Source organism: Carassius carassius, chromosome 4 (assembly GCF_963082965.1).
Source record: "Carassius carassius chromosome 4, fCarCar2.1, whole genome shotgun sequence".
NCBI classification, from domain to species: Eukaryota; Metazoa; Chordata; class Actinopteri; order Cypriniformes; family Cyprinidae; genus Carassius; species Carassius carassius.
Genome location: NC_081758.1, coordinates 33291896 through 33314827, shown reverse-complemented (window position 1 = coordinate 33314827; position 22932 = coordinate 33291896). Strand labels below are relative to the sequence as shown.

The window sequence follows — 22932 nt, the reverse complement described above, 5'->3', positions numbered from 1 at the left end:
CTGAAAGAGAAGTGATCTCGCTCTCATAGACGTGACAGGCTATATCTGCAGCTAAACTGAATAAAAGCAGAACGAAGTGATGAAACGCTAAGAAAAAAACCTACAATAAATAAATAAAATTTATGAATGATGCAGTGCTAATTTACATCATTTATTACAGTACAGAAACTATAAAGTATATTTTCTACCTTATTCTGTGCAGAAAAGTAAAATAATTGCTATGTAATTTTAGTCTAGTATATAAAACAATCATAAAATTCCCATTAGGAAAAAAATATTGATTACAAATGATTGATTATTGTCCAGCAGTGTATTTGATTTCTTACAGCTAATTAAAAGTAATTAAAAAAAGAAGAGAATTCCTTAAAAAAAAAAAAAAAAAATTATAATAATTATGATAATACATAGGATACATACATAAAATGATTATATTTGACATTTGTCACTTCTGAAATGATGGCTATGCCCTTAGTGCGATCAAAATGTTAGCCTATACATAATACTCTTAAAGCTCTTTTTTAAAATCTTGACTTACATACATTTTTACATATGCCATTAAACTAGAATTTAACAATGGACAAAAGGTTTTTTTTTTTTTTTACCTATGGTTCTCTAACCATAAAGGCTGGTGTAATTTCCCCCTGACTAAGCATTTAAAGAATTTAGGGGAAACATTTACATAATCCTGTGAATGCACTTAAAGAATGTAGAATCGAATCGTTATAATCGAATCGAATTTGTGAATCGAATCAAATTGAATCGTTCTAAATTTGCAAAAATCGTTCTTGAATCTAATCGAAAACCTATGAATCGTGAATTGCTGCCTTCCCAAAGATTCAGAGCCCTACCTTGAAGGGAAGTGGGCCACTGCCACCAGCAAGCCACTGGTTGTCTTCTCCCCCAATACTTTTTGCTGAGAACCTTCAACCTGAGCGACCTCAATTATGCAGAGGAAACTGCCAAGAGTTGGCTCAACTCCTGGTACTTCCAGTCGAGTTGCTGCTGGGCTGCTTAGAGCACAAATCCATCCTGGCATCCGTAAATTTGGAGGAGGCATATTTCAATATTCGGATTGTGTCGCACCACAGGGGCTTCCTGAGGTTTGCATAGAGAGCACAGCATACCATTAATACGTTTTCCCATTCTGGCTGGCTTTAGCACAATGCACGTTCTCGACGCGTAATGCACATTCTAAATGATCTTGATGTTTGGCTGATTTTAGCCCATTCAAGAGATGTGTTTATCAGTAATGCAAACATACTGCTTCGTCATTTAGAGTCCCTAGGGTTGAGTCATAAATGATGGATGGCAAGTGTGTGTATGAAGATATCATAGACATCATTTTTTTAATACAATGTAATAACAATGTAACAATGCATAGAGAATATCCCATTTTATGCACATGCGATGTATGTACGTTCCGACCCAGTGTTTACAAAGCGAACGTGCAAAGAAAGCAAAATGCCCTTTACAAACAGGGTAAAACAACGATGTCAGACGATTTTGAAGTTGGAGAGTAATTTTTCTTTGACTTTTTTTTTTTTTTGACTTTTTATATATACAGATCTATATAACACCATGTAAATATTTTAAGTGGAAGAGATTTGGCTGACTAAAAAGTATTGGAATCCCTGGCTTTGATAACTATTGTATATATGTGTGTGTGTGTGTGTGTGTGTGTGTGTTAACACAGGACCTGCTGTATCTGCTGTTCTGTGAGGGTCCAGAGACCCGAGGAATCTTCCGTCGTTCAGCAAATGCCAAAAACTGTAGGATCCTAAAGGAGCGAATGAATTCTGGGCAAAGTATTTCACTACATGAACAATCAGTGTTCGTCTCTGCATCTCTAATTACAGTGAGAACACAGTCATTTTAATTCAGCAGTGATATGCTCTGAATAAAATGCACACAAATCATTCATCACCTACACTAACACTACATTCTCAATCTAAATTCTCATAATCAATTGATTGAGCATTTCCTCTTTGCCTTATATAAAAATGTATGTTTTTTTTATTCTCTATTAAATTGTGTGTGTGTATATGTGTGTGTAGGAGTTTTTACGCAAACTGCCTGGTGGTGTTTTGTGCTGTGAATTATATGAGGACTGGATGGAAGTGCTACAAACTGAGGATCAACAAGACAGACTTAACAGAGTCAGAATGTAAGAACAAAATACAAACATACTTATGTACTGTACTTATGTATGCTCACACATACACACACTCAATGTATAAAGTGTACAGACTAAGAACACATTCACACCTGGATGTTTTTTGGTTATATATCTATATCTTAAACAATGGTTTTAAATATTATTCATATGTTTTATTTATCTAAATCATTTTTATATCCCATAATCAAAATAAAAATCATAATCAAAAAGCTAAACATTTTTAGGATTTTAATTGCATGACAAATTGAGTGTGTGTGTGACATGAGTTTGTGTCTTTGTAAGCAGTAGTTTATTTAGGCACCACGCTAACCATGCAATTGTGTGGGGCCCCGTGGTCTGGGGAGGCCCCTGCAGAACACGTTTTGTGTGTGTGTGTGTGTGTATATATACATACATATATTATCATCACTAGAAAACAATGGAATTCAGAATGGACAACTCTTATTGAAGTTTGCATAAATTATTTTGTAAATTATAGATCACATTGTAAAGCTGTACATTAGCGTGAATTAATGGGAACATTAAAAGGAGCTTATTTTATTTATTAACAAACATTATTTTTTTTAATTAACTTTCCAAAATGACATAAAGGTATAATAAATAGGCAAATCTAAGAATTCAAGTTGATAAATAATTATTTAAATATTCAGATTCCTTTGTTTTGCTGGTGGTAAATCTTTCAAAAATTACCCTGATCTTTAGGTAGTTTGCATCTACTGTAACTCAGGGTACTGAAGAAAAATATGATTTTAACTTGTTTGTACAAGCAATATTCTTCAGAATATCTGAATAGATATTCATCGTATAATTCCTGTTTTTGGTCTGAGTTATTAAAGTGCCACTCAAGCATTTTGCTGCAGGCAAACAGTGATAATATTTCTGAGTTTTATATTATATTAATATTTAAAAACTGTTCTGAGTTTTATATTTTGATTTACCTTTTGAAAATGTATGATTCCAAGCCAACTGCTTATTTCTTGGAGAGTGATATTAATATTCACTTGTTTATGCACAACCGTTGTTTTATCTTTGTGTGTGTATTTGTGCATATTTGAGCTGGAATGCATTTTCATATTTATGAGAGGGCAGACGAACTTCTGCACATAATCATTTGCTGGAAAGATTATTTAAGCATATTTTCTTAAGTTTTCTGTTTGTCTGGTTGCATTTACCTGTCATTGTTAAAGCTCTATTGTCTTTTTGTCTAGTTTGCTTGCACAGTTGCCAGAGGAGAATGTCACCTTGCTGTGTCTCTTATTTGGAGTGTTACACAGGATACACACTCACTCGGAGGTGAATCAGATGACAGCAACAAACCTGGCCCTTTGCATTGCACCCAACATGCTCTGGAGGTCTTCCCAAATCAGTCCTGACAAAGAGGGACAGAGTGTGTTGCAGGTAAGCAAGCAAAAATCTGGCTACATGTATTCTTAGTATTACGATCATTTCACATGTTTTCTCATTTCTTTAATAGGATAGCATAAAGCATGTCCGTTTCAATATTCAATTTCAATTTGTCATTACAAATTGTTATTAGCACAATTTTTCACAAATTGTTTCTTTTTTTTATGTGTGTTTTTTTTATTTGAAATAATAACATTACAAATATTGGATGACAGCATAAATACCAAGAAATAGAAAAAAAATAACAAAACACACAAAGGACACAATACAATAATACTTCAGGGCAACTTATAAGGAACATAAAATAAACCCCGGCAGCAAATTATCACACAGAATAATGCATCATAAATTTAAAACAATTCTTTTAGAGCTTGTGCTATACTACTCCAATAAGTGACAGTTTGTATTCTAGCCCCATAAATCCTTGCAGTGCTGCATTCTAAACAAACAATATAATGAAAATACATCAGCCAGAATCATATAAGATCCATGTCAGGAGTGAACCATTGCTGTGTAATTGTTTTTTGTTTTTTTATCAGCAGAGAAACCAGACATTAACAATCTTACTAATTTACTAATTTAAGTTGTTGGAAGAATCATCATTTAACCACATAAGACAAGGAATTGTTCTCTGTAAATACTTATTTAATTATAGTGATCTAGAAATCTTAAGTATTATTTTATTTTACAATAAAACTTTTACAGTTTGTTTGGGTTTTATTCATATTTTTCATGGTTTAAAATTGTCAAAATCCTACTTTATTTACTTGCTGGTTTAAATGACATTTCAAATCCCTGATTTTCAGTGAGCTTTCAGACTTTTGAACCCCATGGTTTATGTAAGGGAAATTGTTCTTGGATTCTTATCATGACTCATGACAAGAATAAGGAAACAAGAACTAAATAAGCTATAGAGACAGAAAACCTGAAATAAGACTAACATCACTGTGACATTTCACTGGTAATGAACATACAAGTCTTTAAAAGGGGTGGTGTTGGCACAGTGGATAAGACACATGGCTTTGGTGTGAGAGACCCGGGTTCGAATCCACTGTGAGACACCAATGTGTCCCTGAGCAAGACACTTAACCCTAGTTGCTCCAGAGGCGTGTGACCTCTGACATATATAGCAATTGTAAGTCGCTTTGGATAAAAGCGTCAGCTAAATGAATAAATGTAATGTAAGTAAAAGTATTCTTAACATAGTCAGTTGCCACTTGGCTAAGTATATCATAAATAGCGAACTGTTCTTTGAAACAGCTACACTGCTATGTATTAACAATTAGGTGTTCACTTAAATTGCCTGCTCTGATTCACCACACATTTGTCTGTCAACTAATTGGTTTGGATTAATTGAGTTCAGACACATTGTGAGAATGCACTGCATAAATGAACTGCCATTTTTTGGCAGCTATGTACACATACACAGCTATGTATTTATTCTTTAAGTGCACCTACACACTTGTAAATCACACAGAACTGTTTTGTGCATAGCTTATTATTCAAGAGAAACCTTTATAATGATGTGACTTATTCTGTATTTTTAGCCTAAAGCTACAAATGTTACAAATCTCCACCCTTTAGATAATGAATTGTAATGCATCCGATGGCTGCCGACTTGCTCTGCTTATTAACTTTAGCAGTTTACTGTAACAAAATCAGATTTCCTGATGTCACCAAAGGGATCTGTCTTATCAACAGGATGTTGACTCAAACGCAAGCAGGGAAATCATTAAGACTTCGAATCTCCATGGATCTAGTGTACGTCACTATATTGTCACGATATAGTGTGGCACGATATACGTTGCAACACACCAAGAGATTTATACATCTTAGGTTTATTTACAGTACTATGCAAAGGAAAAGATATATGTGCCATTACTTGAAAAAAAAATGACATTTCATATTAAATATTAATGTCCTTGTAAAACTGTGAAAACCAAAGTGAAATCACAGCATCTGTCTTAATATAAATTGGATCTCAAATCCCAGCAGTGCTGTAACAGGAAATTAGCAGAGCAGATTTTGCATTTCAAAAGAGATTCCTTGTTAACTGCATCTTCGTATTCAGGACCAATACAATTCAGGAGCATTAATAATTGAAAAATAATTGAAAAACATGTCCAGATTTTCCTGACTAATTTTCTTGTTGCTTCATATTGTTTTTGACAAATCATCCTGTTCAGAGACAGACATGAATGCAGGGCTCAGTATGAATGACTCAAGGCCAGTGTGAGAGAGAGAGTCATAGGCTGGCTGACACACTTTCACTCAAAGTCCTGCTGCGTTTTTAGTGCTCACTAAAATGGCGTGATCTGATGGTCAAACATCAGCTAGAATCTGTTGTAAATGACTGTTTGCCCTAATTTTGCGGGAAAAGTGTGTGTATTAATTTATAGACACCATAGATCCACATTACACAATGTAAACCTTAATGCTCAAAGTAGTTAATTGTATTGAGTTCTGTTAACTTAAATAATTACAATAAGTTCAAATTAATAGACATTGGTAAGTATTTAGAACTTTCTGGTATTTATAAATTTTAAGTTAATAATTTTGTTGTTTTAATTTATATGAACTGTTTCTTTAAAGTTAGATCGACTTAAAATCTTTCAGCGTGGCAATATTTTGCATCTGACATCATCCATGTTCTTCTCAAGATAGCAGATTGGTCTCGTTTCATGGAATGCTGTAAGTATCATTTCTACAAATCCACGGACTCTTAAGTTAATGTTTTTATGTATTTCATCTCACTGTTGACATTTAAGCATGATGTAAAGTTATGACCAGAATATATTTCGATGTGTTGCCAGGGAGAAAATGTGACCTAGTTGTTGCTAACTACTGTTTAGCAGATCAGATAGCCAGATTTAGTGTAATTGCCAAATAGCAACCTTTAATTCGAACCGACTACTTTAATAGCATACATTATAACATTTTTGAAATCAACAGATGTACGATTCAGATTTTTGGCACGAGGAAGATTTTGAATATAAATCCTGAATTCCTATTAGCTGCCTCGTCCCGCGCTGAATCTTTTTGGCCAGTTAGATAATTTCAGTCTCCAGACCTGCTAAGTTACAGAAGAGCACATAATTCATAAATTCACCTAAAAGTGGAATTAGTACATCTTTTTTTTTGTTGTTGTTATTTGTTATTTCATATTTTTGAAGTTTTTTTCATGGATTCTATTTTTGGAATGCTTTATTTCTGCTAATTATATGCATGTCATTTTAATTCGTATTTCATATTACAGTCAATCTCTGGGCACTTATTTTGTGCTTTGCATAATATTGAAATATTGTTCAATTTACACATAATTTTGCCCCAGGTTTTTACATCTTGCTTGCTTTTACTGTTTATATCACAAACACTAACGGTGTAAATGCTTGCTTTTTATGGAAAGATCCATAATTCCCATTATACCATTATATCTTTTGTTTAATATATCATGTGATGTTGGTTAGTTTTACAAAATTCTCTTTTGTCTGATTTTGCAGAGTACCAACTTGTTACAAATGAGAACTTGCCCCACATGTTTGATTACACTTTTTTGCAAAAAGCAACTAAGACTGGCAAGACAGCAGTTGCCCTGGTTTATCTTTTTAAAGTCCATGACAGATGGGTATGTCATATTTGGCAAAATATACATTACATATGGGCTACTCTGTTATTTATTTAAATGTGTGTAACTTTTTTTCATTATAACATTAATGTGATTACTAGTTAGTGATTCTTGTCATATTGACCCAGTAATAATGATCATTTCGTAACGTTCTGTTATACTTCTTGATTTTTCTTTTTTAGATTGATTCTGAAGGACAGATTGAGGATGCAAGGATGAAATGAGGATTCTTTTTTTTAGGCAAATATTTTTGCAGCTCTTAAGGTATTTAAACAGAGTTGGTTATTGAAACTGCAAATCTCTACAAAAATCTTATTGTTTTGATCATAAATATTTGATTTTGTTACTTTAACTTTTATGTTGCTTTAAAGGTCTTAAGAAATGTTTAAATTTATAGGAGGTATGTTTACTGCAATTGTCTCATTTTGGTTTTAATAAAAAATAAAGTTGGCTGTTGGGCATTCCTTGCTCTAAAAAATGGTATTACTTGTGTTATGTGTTTGTTTTTTTAAGTTTGTAAATACATTTTGATATATATTTTTGAATGTATAAATTCGGATTTAACTTTACTCGTTTTATGTTATGTTAATATCAAAATGTATGAGTTAGGTTACTCAGAAGAGTCAGAACTTCACGTTGAGTAATTTAATTGAGCACAACATACATACACATTTACTAGCTAGCAAACAAGCAAAGAAATTTTTTTTTGCAGTGCCCTGACATTATATAGAGTTTATTTTTATAGTTTACTTACCATAAAAAATACATCCAAATGGCAGTGTAGTAGCAGTTAGTGAAAGACATACAGGTGCTGGTCATATAATTAGAATATCATCAAAATGTTTATTTATTTCACTAATTCCATTCAAAAAGTGAAACTTGTATATTATATTCATTCATTACACACAGACTGATATATTTCAAATGTGTATTTCTTTTAATTTTGATGTTTATAACTGACAAACTAAAGAAAATCCCAAATTCAGTATCTCAGAAAATTAGAATATTGTGAAAAGGTTCAATATTGAAGACACCTGGTGCCACACTCTAATCAGCTAATTAACTCAAAACACCTGCAAAGCCTTTCAGTGGTCTCTCAGTCTAGTTCTGTAAGCTACACAATCATGGGGAAGACTGCTGACTTGACAGTTGTCCAAAAGACGACCATTGACACCTTGCACAAAGAGGGCAAGACACAAAAGGTCATTGCAAAAAAGGCTGGCTGTTCACAGAGCTCTGTGTCCAAGCACATTAATAGAGAGGCGAAGGGAAGGAAAAGATGTGGTAGAAAAAAGTGTACAAGCAATAGGGATAACCAGACCCTGGAGGGGATTGTGAAACAAAACCCATTCAAAAATGTGGGGGAGATTTACAAAGAGTGGACTGCAGCTGTAGTCAGTGCTTCAAGAACAACTAAGCACAGACGTATGCAAGACATGGGTTTCAGCTGTCACATTCTTTGTGTCAAGCCACTCTTGAACAACAAACAGCGTCAGAAGCGTCTTATTTCAAAAAAGGACTGGACTGCTGCTGAGTAGTCCACGTTATGGATGAAAGTTAGTTGATGAAAGTAAATTATGCATTTTCTTTGGATATCAGGGTCCCAGAGTCTGGAGGAAGAGATGAGATGCACACAGTCCATGTTGCTTGAGGTCCAGTGTAAAGTTTCCACAGTCAGTGATGGTTTGCGGTGCAATGTCTTCTGCTGGTGTTGGTCCACTGTGTTTTCTGAGGTCCAAGGTCAACACAGCCGTATACCAGGAAGTTTTAGAGCACTTCATGCTTCCTGCTGCTGATTAACTTTATGGAGATGCAGATTTCATTTTCCAAAAGGACTTGGCACATGCACACAGTGCCAAAGCTTCCAGTACCTGGTTAAAGGACCATGGTATCCCTGTTCTTAATTGGCCAGCAAACTTGCATGACCTTAACCCCATAGAAAATCTATGGGGTATTGGGAAGAGGAAGATGCGATATGCCAGACCCAAGAATGCAGAAGAGCTGAAGGCCACTATCAGAGCAACCTGGGCTCTCATAACACCTGAGCAGTTGGAGTCGGTGCTTTAAGAACCACTACGCACATACTTTTCATTTTTATACTTTTTAGTTGGCCAAGATTTCTATTTATTATTATTTTTTTTGACTGGGTGACGGGGATGGTACGGAGCCTCGCACATGACATGCAGGAAAAAATTGTTGGCTAAATCGTGTGCATGATTTACTAATTCGTTCCTTCACTGTACTAAAACGTCCACACGATTACTATTGCATTCCCTCGATTTACTATTTCGTTCACTCGATTTGCTAAATTGTGCGCACGATTTACTAATTCGTTCCCTCACTGTACTAAAATGTGCACACGATTACTATTGCGTTCCCTCGATTTACTATTTCGTTCACTCGATCGAAATAGAAATCGAGAAAACACAATAGTAATCATGTGCACATTTTTGTACAGTGAGGGAACAAATTAGTAAATTGTGCGCACAATTTATTTTTTCTTGCATGTAATGTGCGGGGCTCCGTAGGATGGAGTAGTTTCTTGATCTATATATAAAAGCTTTTCATTTAGAGAGAGGATAAACATTTCAACCATGCACAGCTGGCGGCAGCTGCTGACAGTGCTTGATCATGGCTTGTAGGTCACTGGTAACACAGCAGTCTGCAGTCAGAGTCCAACATATTGGAAGCCAATGAAATGACCTGAGGTGATGATCTCTGTGATTTAGAGAGATTGAAAATGAGATAGGAGAAATTGGGAGGAAGCAGAGCTCAACTTTGTCACAGCGGAGCCTGAGATGATTGACATCAGAGCTGTGTAACTGAAGAGGAATTTCGATAATTTAAGGTCCTTTTCGGGCATGTGAAGAAATTCCTCCTTGTGTATAAAAGCATAGCACTGTGTGTTGCCTCGTTATCTAAATATGACAATTATTAGACATTGGCCTCCATAGCAACTTATTTACTGGAATATAAAAACTGATATGAGTCCAGTACTCTCACTGATACTATTTGTGCAATTTGATTAACATTATTCATTAGATCTCAAACCTGCCTGAGAAGTAGCATCTGTGATAAAATCTCTGCATTTCACTCAGAGAAGTACTTTTATAAAGTGCATCTGTAAATATTATAATTCCCATTGATATTACATGCAAAATTGTGGAAGTTTATGGTCACAAGAAAGAAACGTGGTCTGAATTTCCATACTTACACAAGATGTAATGAAATTGATGAAGAACTGAATTCTTGACATTTGTTAAAGTGCAATCTTTAAGTTGAGGTTTTCATGTAGTGTAATATATTCCCAGATTTGGGCAAATAACATACCACATTACCACCATGAAAGTGTAAGAGCTATAGGTAGAAACTTTCTTCAAGAAACTTTATTATTGGAACCTTTAACTTTTACAATTAAAGGAATAGTTCACACAAAAATACAATACTAACTTTCCCTCAGTCCAACCAAGATGCAGATTAGTTTATTCATTGGAGCAGACTTGGAGAAATCATATCACTTGCTCACCAATATATCTATATATTTATATATATTTATATAGTAAATGGGTGCTATAAGAATGAGAATCCAAAAAGCTGATTGTTGTTAAACATTATTATTAAGAAAATCCATCAAGGTGACTTTAACCCTTCAAAAATACCTTTTCCTCCAGTGAAAAAGCCCATCCCCTGTTGTCCTTTCACATCAAAATCCTTCAATATATTTACTTACAATGGTTTTTAACTTTTGTTTTTAAACGGTCCTTGATCTGTGAATATTTTTCAGACTAGATGACGATTTGGTGAAAGCAAAATTATGGATAGAGGAAGCCGAAGGCAACAGCTTGAAGATAAAAATGTCTTGATGGATTTGTTTATTACAAACATGCAGGTTTCACTTCATAAGACATTAATGGATGGACTCGAGTTGTGTGGAATACTTGTGGGTTATTGTGATGTTTTTATTAGCTATTTGAACTTTTAGTGCATCTATTATTTGACAAGAGTTTTACATGCTTGGAGACAGGGATTATGTTTGGGTTTTTTCACATAGGGATTCCTATGTAAGGTCATGTTATGTAAGCTTTTATGCACACAATAACCACAGCTAATAGTCTGGAAGATTAACAGCTACATACAGAATTTCAGTGAGGGCTGGAGTAGTAAAATATAGAACATTTACGTTAAATAATTAAAGTTAACATGAAACAGAAATTGTGATCACTTGTGAAATGGAAAGAAGGTGGGACGGGACTTGATTTTTGTCCATCGGGAATCAATTAAATTGTTGGGTCATTGCTGTTAGCTTATTGCTGCAATCTCATGTGATTGACAGAAGGGATGGATTATTGTTCTGCTCTCGCACCGGTGTACACATGATCAGAGAAGTGATGTTGTTGCAATGTGAGATGGGAAGGTAATGTTTTTAATTTAGGATTACGAGGGCACATTCATTTAGAGAAAATAATGACACAGATAAATCATTTGGAATAAACTGCAGTATTCCATACAGAAATAAGAATTGTCGATTTTGATTTCCTGGGGACGTTAAAAGAACATGAAGGGAGAGATAGATGAGTCATGGATAGATCTATAATTATCTATAATTGGATGTGTGTGACTGCAGATGCTTTTGTATCTCAACATCCAAAAAATGGCAGTTCATTTATGCAATGCATTCTCACAATGTGTCTGAACTCAATTAATCCAAACCAATTAGTTGACGGACAAATGTGTGGTGAATCAGAGCAGGCAATTTGAGTGAACACCTAATTGTTAATGTAGTTAGAATAGTTCACCATGTCCAGGACTACATGCGATGATGCCTTTTGCATTTACTTTGCTGAAAAAGAAAAAAGAAAAGAAAGAGTCAAGCACACCACAAAACCCTATGGTGTCTTCAAAATGATAGTTTTCCATTGGAAATGCTAGAGAGCATTCCATTGCCTTTAATTTTCCATTCCTTTGGGCTTATTTATATCCGAAATGTTCAAGGAGTAAAAGATTCATTGTATTTTTTTCATTGAGAGAAGTGAGGATCTCTATGCACATGCCAGACGCACACACACTTTGGCGTCACATACAGCTGTGCTATGAAAAATCTAAACTAATGTCTAAACACTTTAGAACTTGGACAGAAACAAGATGGCAGTCGACTAGCATACACAGTGTGTCCACCTCATATATACTGACATGCTCCGACACATGAATCTTTTTAAAACATTTAACAAGTCGTAAACTTCATGAGCTGGTTTGTACAGTGTCTGATATATGTGCTGCTAGATCCAGCGTTTATGTTTGCGGGCCAGCAGTGTCTGTTTTCCATATTGATGATGTTTCATGTTTTTCCATCTGTCGTTCAGGTCGCCACGCTCATCCAGTACCTGATTGAAAACACGCCTGCCATATTTGGAGATGATCTGGAGAGTCTGTTCACCAGGCAGATGAATTCAGGGCAGGAAACAAGTGACTATGCAGGTAACTGTCAAGTTTTGCCCTTTGGACTTCATGTCACTGAGATGTAGATGCCTATTGAGGTAAGCTTTTTTTGACAGTGCAATTTGACAGTACTCCCCCACACACATACACTTAAGCTAAACGGTATAAACAGTAAATGGTATCACCAATAGCAACGTCTATCGTGGCAAGCCTACCACTGAGTGCCATTTAACAGCTTGAAAGATCAAAGGCAATTTTTAATAAAACTCCAATTGGATTTGTCTGAAAGAAGAAAGTATACACATATACACATAGGATGACTTGAGGGGGAGTAAGATCCAGAAAAGTATAATAAAAAAAAGCATCATCAAAATAGTTCATCTGCCATCTGTGTTTCAAACTAAACGTTATGAAGTGACGAGAATATTTTTTTTTTACCTCCCCTCCTCTATTCTCGTCGCTTCATAATGTTACAGTGTAACTGATGGCAGATGGACTATTTTGACGATGACTTTCCTGAACCTTGACAGTGTAACTTACTTGGCCATCTATGGGACAGTCTCAAGCCTCCCGGTTTTAATCCAAAATATCTTAAATTGTGTTCCGAAGAGGAACGAAGCTTTTACGGGTTTGGAACAACATTTGGGTAAGTGATTAATGACAACATTTTCATTTTGGGGTGGAGTATCCCTTTAAGCTCTCATGCATAACTGAAATGCCAATAAACCAACAGAATACCAACATACAGTCTATTGCACTGTATCTATTGCACTATTGGGAGAATTCATTAAACAAGTGTGCCAAAAAATTATACTGTTTACTTAGAGTAATTAAAGTTGCATTAAATAGAATTAAATTAAAAAAATACATGTGTATACATGATTTATTTTAACCATGGCAGCATTAATTTATTAGTGCATTATAACCAGGTATTTATTCAGATGTGTAATGTAGCTTAGCATACTTTTGGCATTTTAAAGTGACTAGTAATAGTAAAATGCTTCCATTTTTTACTCACCCTTGTGTGGTTCCAAACATTTGAAGAAGAACCTACTGTGAAGGACTATTTATGCCCACACAATAAAAATCAAAGGGGTCGAAAACTACCTCTGATGCCACTGAGTTTCATTTGTTTGGACAAATTAACATGAAAATAACATAAATAATAATAATAATAATCTCTAAATATCTTCTTTTGTGTTGGGTGAACTTTCCCCGTAGGTCTGAGAGTGAGATAAGATTGCTTCTTGTTCATTTTTAATCAAATAGAAGGTCAAGAATCTTTGCATTGAGACAGGGGTAGGCAACGTTGTTCCTGGAGTGCCGATGTCCTGCAGAGTTTAGCTCCAACCCTGAAAAAAAAACACCTCACTTGTCTGTAGTCTTAGTAATCCTGAAGACCTTGATTAGCTTGTTCAGGTGTGTTTTATTAGTGTTAAAGCTAAACTCCGCAGGACAGCGGCACTCCAGGACCCACATTGCCTAACCCTGCATTATGGGATTGCATAGCCCCGCAGTGAGCTCTGTTGTATACCGCAAATATGCACATTCAATTAATGTAGTGGATCATCAGGGTATGCATTCAGAAAATATGTATAATTTTCACTTTATACATGCAACATACCCGGTGGTTTTCTAGTGAAATCAGAGATTTTCACTGGATTTCATGTCTGTGCTGTGGGACACTCATAAATTCCTTAAATTTCTTTCAGAGCCATTCTAGTATGGTTTTGGCATTTTTGACACATTTAGGATGAAATATTAATGTTTGGCCTGAGGAATCTGTATTCTTCCAGGATTTCTGTCTTTTCTTCAATTCAGACCTGCTCATCAATCACTGATGCTTAAAGAAAACTGACAAGGAGAAAATGCAGCTTATGCCATAATAGTTATAATTTTTTACCTCATGCTCTCAGAATTGGTCAAGTGCCATTTGGCAATTTCCAGACAGACTGACACACTCTTTGCCTTTGTATCAAACCATATCATGGAAACTTGGTTCATGCACTGTTGCCAGATTGCCAGCCTTATGGCAGGATGTGTAATCTCTACAGGGATCTCTGATTCACTGTTCATATTTACTCACTTTAGCAGGGTCCAAGAATATTCTTAAATATTGTATTTGTGGTTTTGGCAGCCATCTGATTATTGCTCCAAAAGGTTAGAGGATTTAAAGCACCGTAGAGGTTACTCCTGAACCAGTTTGATTTATTTTCATTGCTCAGTTAGAGCATGTATGAGGCAATACATGTATGTAATATAATGTCATTAAAACTGTCACTCTGTTCATCACTGTCAGAACTATATATATATATAAAATCTTTTATATTAGTTGCATGTGAGATCCTCAGTTGTCCTCTGTGTGAAAAGATGGATCTCTTCAGTGTTAGCCATTAGGTTTTGTTAAGTATCTCAAAACTCCTCTCTTCTCTAGATGGTTCGTATCTTCTTCAGCACTCCTCTTCGGAGGACACAGATCAAGACTTCACCGTTTCTTCCCAACTATTGCCTGAAGTTCATCCTCTTATCCTCCCTCTGGCTACACTTTCTCTGAAAGAAAAGAGGAGACCCCAGCCCTTTCATATTGATATGCCATCGACAGAAGGCACCTACAGCTGTGGAACACTGGATTCCATTTCATCATGTTCCAGTGCATCTGTAAGCATGCTGGGAGTTGGGGAACTCAGCCAGTCACGTGACCGTTGCCTCTCTGAGCCTTCCATGTATTTTTCCACACCCCAAACTCCAGCTCTAAATCATAGCCCTGTTATCCGCCAATCCAGCTATGATGCAGCTGTAACAGACAGCAGAAATGAGCAGTCACACAGTTCCTTGGGGTTAAGGCCACAACAACAATCACACAGTTCTGGAATGGGTACGAGACGCCGCCGCTACACTTTCTGGAAGTCACCGCAAATCCCCACCCGCTTTCGTCATCCTGCGCAGAGATTGGCCAGCATGTCAAGTCTGTCATCAACTACCACTTCTTCCCTCAGCTCACTGGATAGTACATTGTCTCTCAGTTCCGCTGATCCAATTCCCAACCCTCAAGATACACAGTCCAGGCCTTTTCTGTTTGGCACTACTGCGAGACTGCGGCCTCTCACACCTGAAATGTCCAGAAAGCAGGGTACAAGTACTTTCACATACGAAGAGGAAGTTAGGAGAGAAAGAGTTCAAGAAATGGAAGATGAGAAAGAGAATGAATTTAAAGTATCTTTTTGTGACTGTGATGGAGAAAGAAACGAGAATGAGTCCTTAGGTGATATTCATGAGGTTAAAGGGGCAACAAGACCATGTGTGTCAGAGTGTCATGCTGAGACTATGTGCAGCATGGAGTTCAGTGTGAATCCATTACATTCCTCCACCTCATGTCAGATAGAGCCCAATTCTGACATGAATTCACAAGCGATCTCACTGAATCCATGCAGTATATGGACAGTCCCACATGCGAATCCGATTGGCAGTGTAATACAGGAATCCCAGGTCACACAAATGCTCACAAACACACCCAAAATGACACAAAAACAATCCAGTAGCAAAGGAGAAAACCCTGTAAATCAGTTGCAGCTGGAGCAATCAAATGCTTACTCCAACATTCATGCCTCGGGTGGGCAGAAAGTGAGCCGAATGAAAATCACAGTCTTTCCTTCTGCAGGAAGAGTGATGCTAAAACATTCAAAGGACACGGATCAAACCCAAAACATCCTGGTGGAAACAGAGCAGAAAGTTAAAGGAACAGTGCGAGAATCTATACAAATCCCCCAGACATTGTTTTATGGTCATAATGTTCCGTTAGTATTACTTACTACACCTCCGCAGCAAACATCAGTCCAGGTGAGGACACATTGTACTTCTCCTAATGATGTGGATGTGAAAGACGAAGGCTTGAGTGCTAATGCTAATGTTAGCTTTGTCCCAACTGATATTAGCAACGGTGTAGCAATGGCACAGAAAAGTCCTACTGTTCAGAGCGTCAAATCTGTTAGTCATAGCATGAGCGCTGTTGATGACCTGCACCATCCTGGCTGTACTACTGAAACTGCTAACCCTGCTGTTAGCATTAGCAGTGGTTGTAGTGTTAACCCAAGTATAAAGGTCTTTCATAGCAATGCTAATCAGAGCATGGCCAATCCAAAACCTGCTAAAAAATCCTCTGGAACTTTTCGCCACACAATCTGTATCAAGCTCCCTGGCAACAGAGGGACAGCACAGAACAAGCCATTACCATAACTAAATTTGGTGATGTAATATGCATCATATGTAATTTCAATGAATTTTTTTTTTTTTTTAAACGAGCTTGGGTATAGAGTCTGCAGTTTGTGTGCAGGAGAGCGGGGGCATGGTGTAGAGGCTACAGGCCTAAAATGGAAATACATTTCCACAGGGATTTCACACAGGGGGTGTGTCTTTTCAAAGGCTTCTGCAGAGACACAGAGAGAAGGGAGTAATGCAGTTGTGTGAATGGAGAACACATATTGCTGGGTTTTAGTCTATGCTTGTAATGAAGGAAAAAAAATCTCTGGGCACAGAAAGTGTAAAATACAGTGTTGGTAGTATGATGAGTTTTATTAATTAGTTTAAACTATAAGTACTTTAACATTACAGAACTGAAAACAAAATAGAACAAAGCAAAAATATGCTTTGGGGAACATTGCAGTCTAAACAAAACTGGACTTTCAGTATGTGGACAAAATCAGCTGAGACATTTCTCAAAATATCTTTTGGGTTTTTACGTACACAGTATTTTGGAACAACATGAGGCTGAGGAAATTATGACATTTTTTTGTTGGGGGGGGGGGGGGGGGGCTATCCTATCGATAGTGAATTAACCCTTTAATAAATTAATTATATAAATATATTTAACAATAATTAGTATTTATTTTTTTTGTTTGTGTGCTCCAAATAGGTAAAAAATATTTTTGCTTCATGTGCAACAAAACGTTGCTGACCACACACTGAATTCAATTCATCCTAAAAATATATATATATATATATATATTAAAAAAAAAAGAAATTAAATGAAATATTGTTGCAGCTTAAAAAGTGATTTTAAAGCTAGACAAGCCTTGCACCTTTTCACACCATGCAGTTTGCTTTATAAATACATACACATTTCTAGACTTTTTTAGACTGAACTGAATTCATTGTGCAGTCAGCATCTTTTTTGTTCATTTATAACAATAATTTGTAAACATATTAACTGCATTTGACTATTTAATTTTTCATTTTGCATTCTTAATTCAGAAATCACAATTGTATACACATTAAATTTGTTAGCCTTAAAATTTACACTTAGTAAAATCTATCAAATGTTCCATGGGTCCCCAGAAACCCCCGATTTAGAGTACATAGCAATAAAGCCAGTTTTTTAATAATAACAATAAAGTCAGTCATAAAAAATTGCTTAAAAAAGACAATAAAACACGTGCACGTGCTTCAGGCATAATTGGAAGTCAATATGATGGTAATCACACTTTAGAGGTAGGTAGGACGTTTTAAGTACTTAAGTGGTAGAAGGTAAACGGCAGATGTTACAAAGTGCTGGCATCACTATAGTAACATAGCAGGTGGCTGGAGAAGGAACTTCATTGAAGACGGCAGGAAATGGTATAAGGCAAGCAGCGTGATCTGCATAAGATGCTGTGATAAGACCATTAGAGGAACATTAAGGAGGAACAAGCGGGTGGGAGGTGTTTATAGAGACAAGTATGCATAGTGTAGATCCAGTGAATAACATTAGTGGATAACTGAATGATGTTTTGATTAATCATATGGTTCAGAGTCATGTGTAGTTGTGATGTGAGATGTGATAAGCTTGTGCCGCACAATCAATCATCAGACAACAGACTTCCTTGGTGGCTATTGCACTTGGATACATTGACAGTTTGTTCATGATTTTCATTTAATAGACCAGATTATGAAACATAAAATATATATGTATGTATGTACTGTATATATATATATATATATATATATATATATATATATATACACACACACAGTATCAAATCCATTTCTAATAATTATGATATCTGTGCTGTTGAGTTAAAAAAAAATACTTTGCTGGAAGAAGAAATAACTAATATTCACAATAAAATATGTTTTAAACATTTTGAATAAAGGAAGGGAAAAAAAATAATGTTTCTGAATAAATTGACAGCTTTCCATGCTAGAATATTTAAAGATAGCTAACCAAAAAATTAAAATTCTGTGATTATTTACTCGCTTTTTTTTCTTCCTTTATAATGAACGTCATGGAAGTCCAGTGTTGTTTTGTATCAGAATGGTCAATCTGCACAGCTAATTGATATTATGAATAAAAGTATTATTATTTAAAATTATGGGGAAAAAAAGGTCCAACAATGAAGCATTTAATCTTAAATGTATACTGTGTCTGTCTTAGAATCTAGAATACTGTTGACAATTCTGTTCCATTATCACTTTAGGTGCATATTTCAAGTGAGAGTGCCCTTCAGATAGGTTTTTTTTTTTCGCCAGGCAACACTTTGCTTCATGAAAGAAACATAGTTCTCAGACATGATATTCCTGCGCTTTATCCTTGTCTGTAAAAACTGAATGACAGTGATTTCAACACAAAAGCCTTGATCCAAATTACCTTCAGCTTTTCATAATGCAAGTACTGTAGATAAAATTGACCTTCAAATAGAGATTTCAATAAGAATGACTTTTAATAAGAATAGTAAATTCTAAATGTAACTTCCAAATTCTGACTTTTTTTTCCCCAAGGTGACATCTCGCAATAGTTTTTAATGAATAAAAAGTTAATAGGTAATTGTGATTTTTTTTTTTATCTCACAATTTGATAAAAAAAAAAAAAGGTAAAAGTGAAAGTGATGTGATGTGTAGCCAAGTATGGTGTCCCATATTTGGAATTTGGATTTAACTCATCAAAGTGCACACACACAGCAGTGAGTAGTGAACAAACACATACACATGGTGGGCAGTGGGCAGCCATGTGATGCAGCCCCCGGGGAGCAGTTGGGGGTTTTGGTGCCTTGCTCAAGGGTCTCAGCTCAGTCAAATAATTGAGTGGGTATTGAAGATGAAAGAGAGTGCTGGTCATTCACTCCCCCCACCTACAATCATTGCCGGTACTAAGACTTGAACCTGTGACCTTTAGGTTACAAGTCCGAATCTCTAACCATCAGACTTGTAACCCAATATATATAAGATAAGATAGTATAACACATCATATATTTAATAGTTTGAATTTATTATTTTTATGTGTATGTTAATTATTTATTAAAAACAGAAAACAGCACATGATGTCATATTGCCCATTAAGTTCAAGTCATTTCACATGACCGAAAAAGCATGCTCTCTTGAGTAGGTACATATTTTGAATAAGTAATTACTGCGACTAAAAAATTATGTTCAGTATAGTATGACTGCAATCCGGACATATTGCATTCACCATGTAAGGGTGCTGATCTTCTGGCAATTGAGAGAGATAATCAAAAGAGCTACCAGCATTTGGCCACCATTCTCTTTCCACCCACACTGAGCCATGTGAATAATTTCTCTTGGTGTTTCTGATGAACTCTAAATGTCCACAGCTGTTTCACTCATCACACAACCTCACAATATTCCACATTTAATATGTTCTGGTGTTTATCTGCAGAAACAGTGTGCAGTCTGAAATGTGTGTGTATGAACACACAAGTATATAAGTCAAAGTGCTGGTAATGAATCATTAGATGAGACAAATTATATAGCCATGACGTTTAACACTGCTCCCAGCTAATGCTCAGAAGCTGTAGGTTTAAGTCACTCACATGTAGTTTACTCTTGATATTCCTCATCAGTCAATAGAAACCAAAGCAACAGAAAGCTGTGGGCAGTAACAGCAGGTGAGAAGCAAATCGATCTGTGCACTTTCATTCATATAACAGAATATATCTTTATGCACATGTTTATTTTCACCTAATTCAAGACTGTTATGTATTCTTATATGGATGGTTTTCATGTTTCTAAATATGTAATTGTAATTGAATTATAATTTTGTTTTTTGTTTTTTATCTAAACACATCACAGATTGTATATTTTAAATCACAATGTGTGCAATTGCTATGCATTTATTGTAACTGCTTTCACAGGCGGGATGTACAGTATAGACAATAACTGCTTGATCAAACATGTAAAAGTGAATAAAAGTGAATAAAAGCTAAAGATCTTTAGCTCCCTCTTTCTTTTAAGATCTTTAGAGCTATTTTTTGTTGTTGTTGTTATTGTTGATTTTAATAGAACATGTAAAAAAAAGTCACCTGAAGTACAAAATGTGCCAGAGAATGTGAAGTGTTGTTTTTACAGACGTCGTTAAAGAGACCAAGATTGCAGCATGCACTTAAAAACCACGGACTTTGAGATAAAACTTTGCATACACACTCTGAGAACATTAGAGAACAATTTAAAATATTGTATCAGTGCATTCTATGGCACCTTTAAAAACAGCGATTTTACCACCTCATTGCTGACAAATATAATACAGCGGGTCAGCATCGAAGCTACATTATTAATAAAGGTTTCTGTGTGCCACAGTGTTTCTGTGTGTGCTGCATGATCTCTGTCAATTAAAGTATTGTAGGCCTACTGCATATAGTTTTACTTTAGCTTCTCACCCAAGCCCAACCCGAACCCACAGCTTTTCATTACACGTTAATATTTCTAAACATTTGCATTTTGGGATTCGTCGGGCTCTGGTTGGGTAGCAGACGTCTATTTCATTGTCATTTATTTTAATACAGGCGCCCACACTGTTGATTCTTAAGGCCTCAAGGCAGATTTCTTTGACCCTGGCAACACATGATTGCTGAAATATGATTGGATAAATACTCTAATATAAACATACACTACTGGGAAAAAAACAATGAAATGGCAATTGGGAATAATTTAATACATATTCATTCATTTTTTTAACTAAATCAGTGATTCTGATAGTTGATTCTTATTGCTATCCTTGACAGCCTTGTGAGTGACTAATCATTGCAGGCTGTTGTGAAGTGTTTCAGTATAACATGAAAGGTTGTCTGTTTTGGGTCTGTAGTGTAACGTGGGTCCTAAAGTAGGCTATAAGCAGTTTGTAGATGTATTCACTAAATAAGGATTTATTTTTTAAATGTCATCCTCTCCTTATTAGTTAATCATTAAGCATTTTTGTATGTATGTACAGTATGTATTTATTTATGTATGTATGTTTTGGTTTACAAATTATATTGTCCTGAAAACGTTAATTGGCCCTATAAAACCATCTAATAATGGTATATAACATATAAATTATAAAACCAAAATGATAGAGGAATATATGGGGTGAATGGGGCACAAACTAATGTGGGTTAGTTGTAATACACATGATTTAAATATTTCAACACACGCTAGCATAACAGAACATACAGTATTTACTACAGAACAGAACATACAGTATTTACTAGTTGCCAAATCAACACTATAGACAAAAAAAACTTGTGCCAAAATCCAAAAATCTTTTGAAGATAACACTGAACATTTATTTAACCGTCGCAAAAGTAAACGTCTTGTTTAAGTAAATGTTTCTTCTCAGTTTTTATTGTTTACTTGAAATTACACAAAATTGCTATCATTTTTAATCTTCTATCTGTTTATTTATCAGTTTAGATAGTACTTTAATGGTTCTCTAACTTGCAGGAGACCCTAACCAGTTTTAAAAAGCATTTTGACTTGACTATTTGTCTCCTGATCTGTGAGAGCTGTGTGTGGAGGGCAGGGAGTGTTGTGTTCATCTCTGTGTTTTTCTGAATGTCTCAGTGTGTTTCTTCATCTGTTTGCCTACGTTGTTTTGAACTTATGCTTTATCTTTGTGTTGCGATCAGGGTCGTCCCAAGCATGGGGCACTGGTTGCAATGCATGCATTGTCAAACTCCAAAAGGTTTATTTTTAATTCTTAAAAAAAAAAAAAAACAGCTTTATCATCATTTGAAAAAGTTAATTTTAATGTTATTGACAAAATACTTCAGATTGTCTTGTATATTTTTTTCATTAGATCAGAATTTTTATATGGTCATGTTACAATGTGTCCTTCAGATGTTACAATGTGCCCCACCTATGGGGCATGTTGTCACACTTCCCTTCCATTCTTTTAGGGTAAATAAAGAAAAAAGTATATATACTTTATAGTTATGAAATTTATATTTGTTCTAGACAAGTATTGTTCTAGACGATATTTGTTCTAGACAAGTGTGAAATGAATGTGGGGAAGAAATTACACTCTGAAGCTCATTTGGATTTACACAAA

The 22932-nt window shown here is 35.4% G+C and overlaps 1 protein-coding gene across 1 annotated transcript in view; it reads left to right on the top strand.

Moving 5' to 3' along the window:
- arhgap20b (Rho GTPase activating protein 20b) overlaps nt 1-17244 on the top strand; it is a 34207-nt gene extending 16963 nt beyond the window's left edge. Inside the window, exons 12-16 of the mRNA XM_059548526.1 lie at nt 1694-1855; nt 2055-2164; nt 3385-3574; nt 12566-12680; nt 15076-17244. Of these exons, the coding sequence (XP_059404509.1) occupies nt 1694-1855; nt 2055-2164; nt 3385-3574; nt 12566-12680; nt 15076-16874 (2376 nt within the window). The 3' untranslated portion in view covers nt 16875-17244. The remainder of the gene's footprint in view (nt 1-1693; nt 1856-2054; nt 2165-3384; nt 3575-12565; nt 12681-15075) is intronic.
- The last annotated feature ends 5688 nt before the right edge of the window (nt 17245-22932 follow it).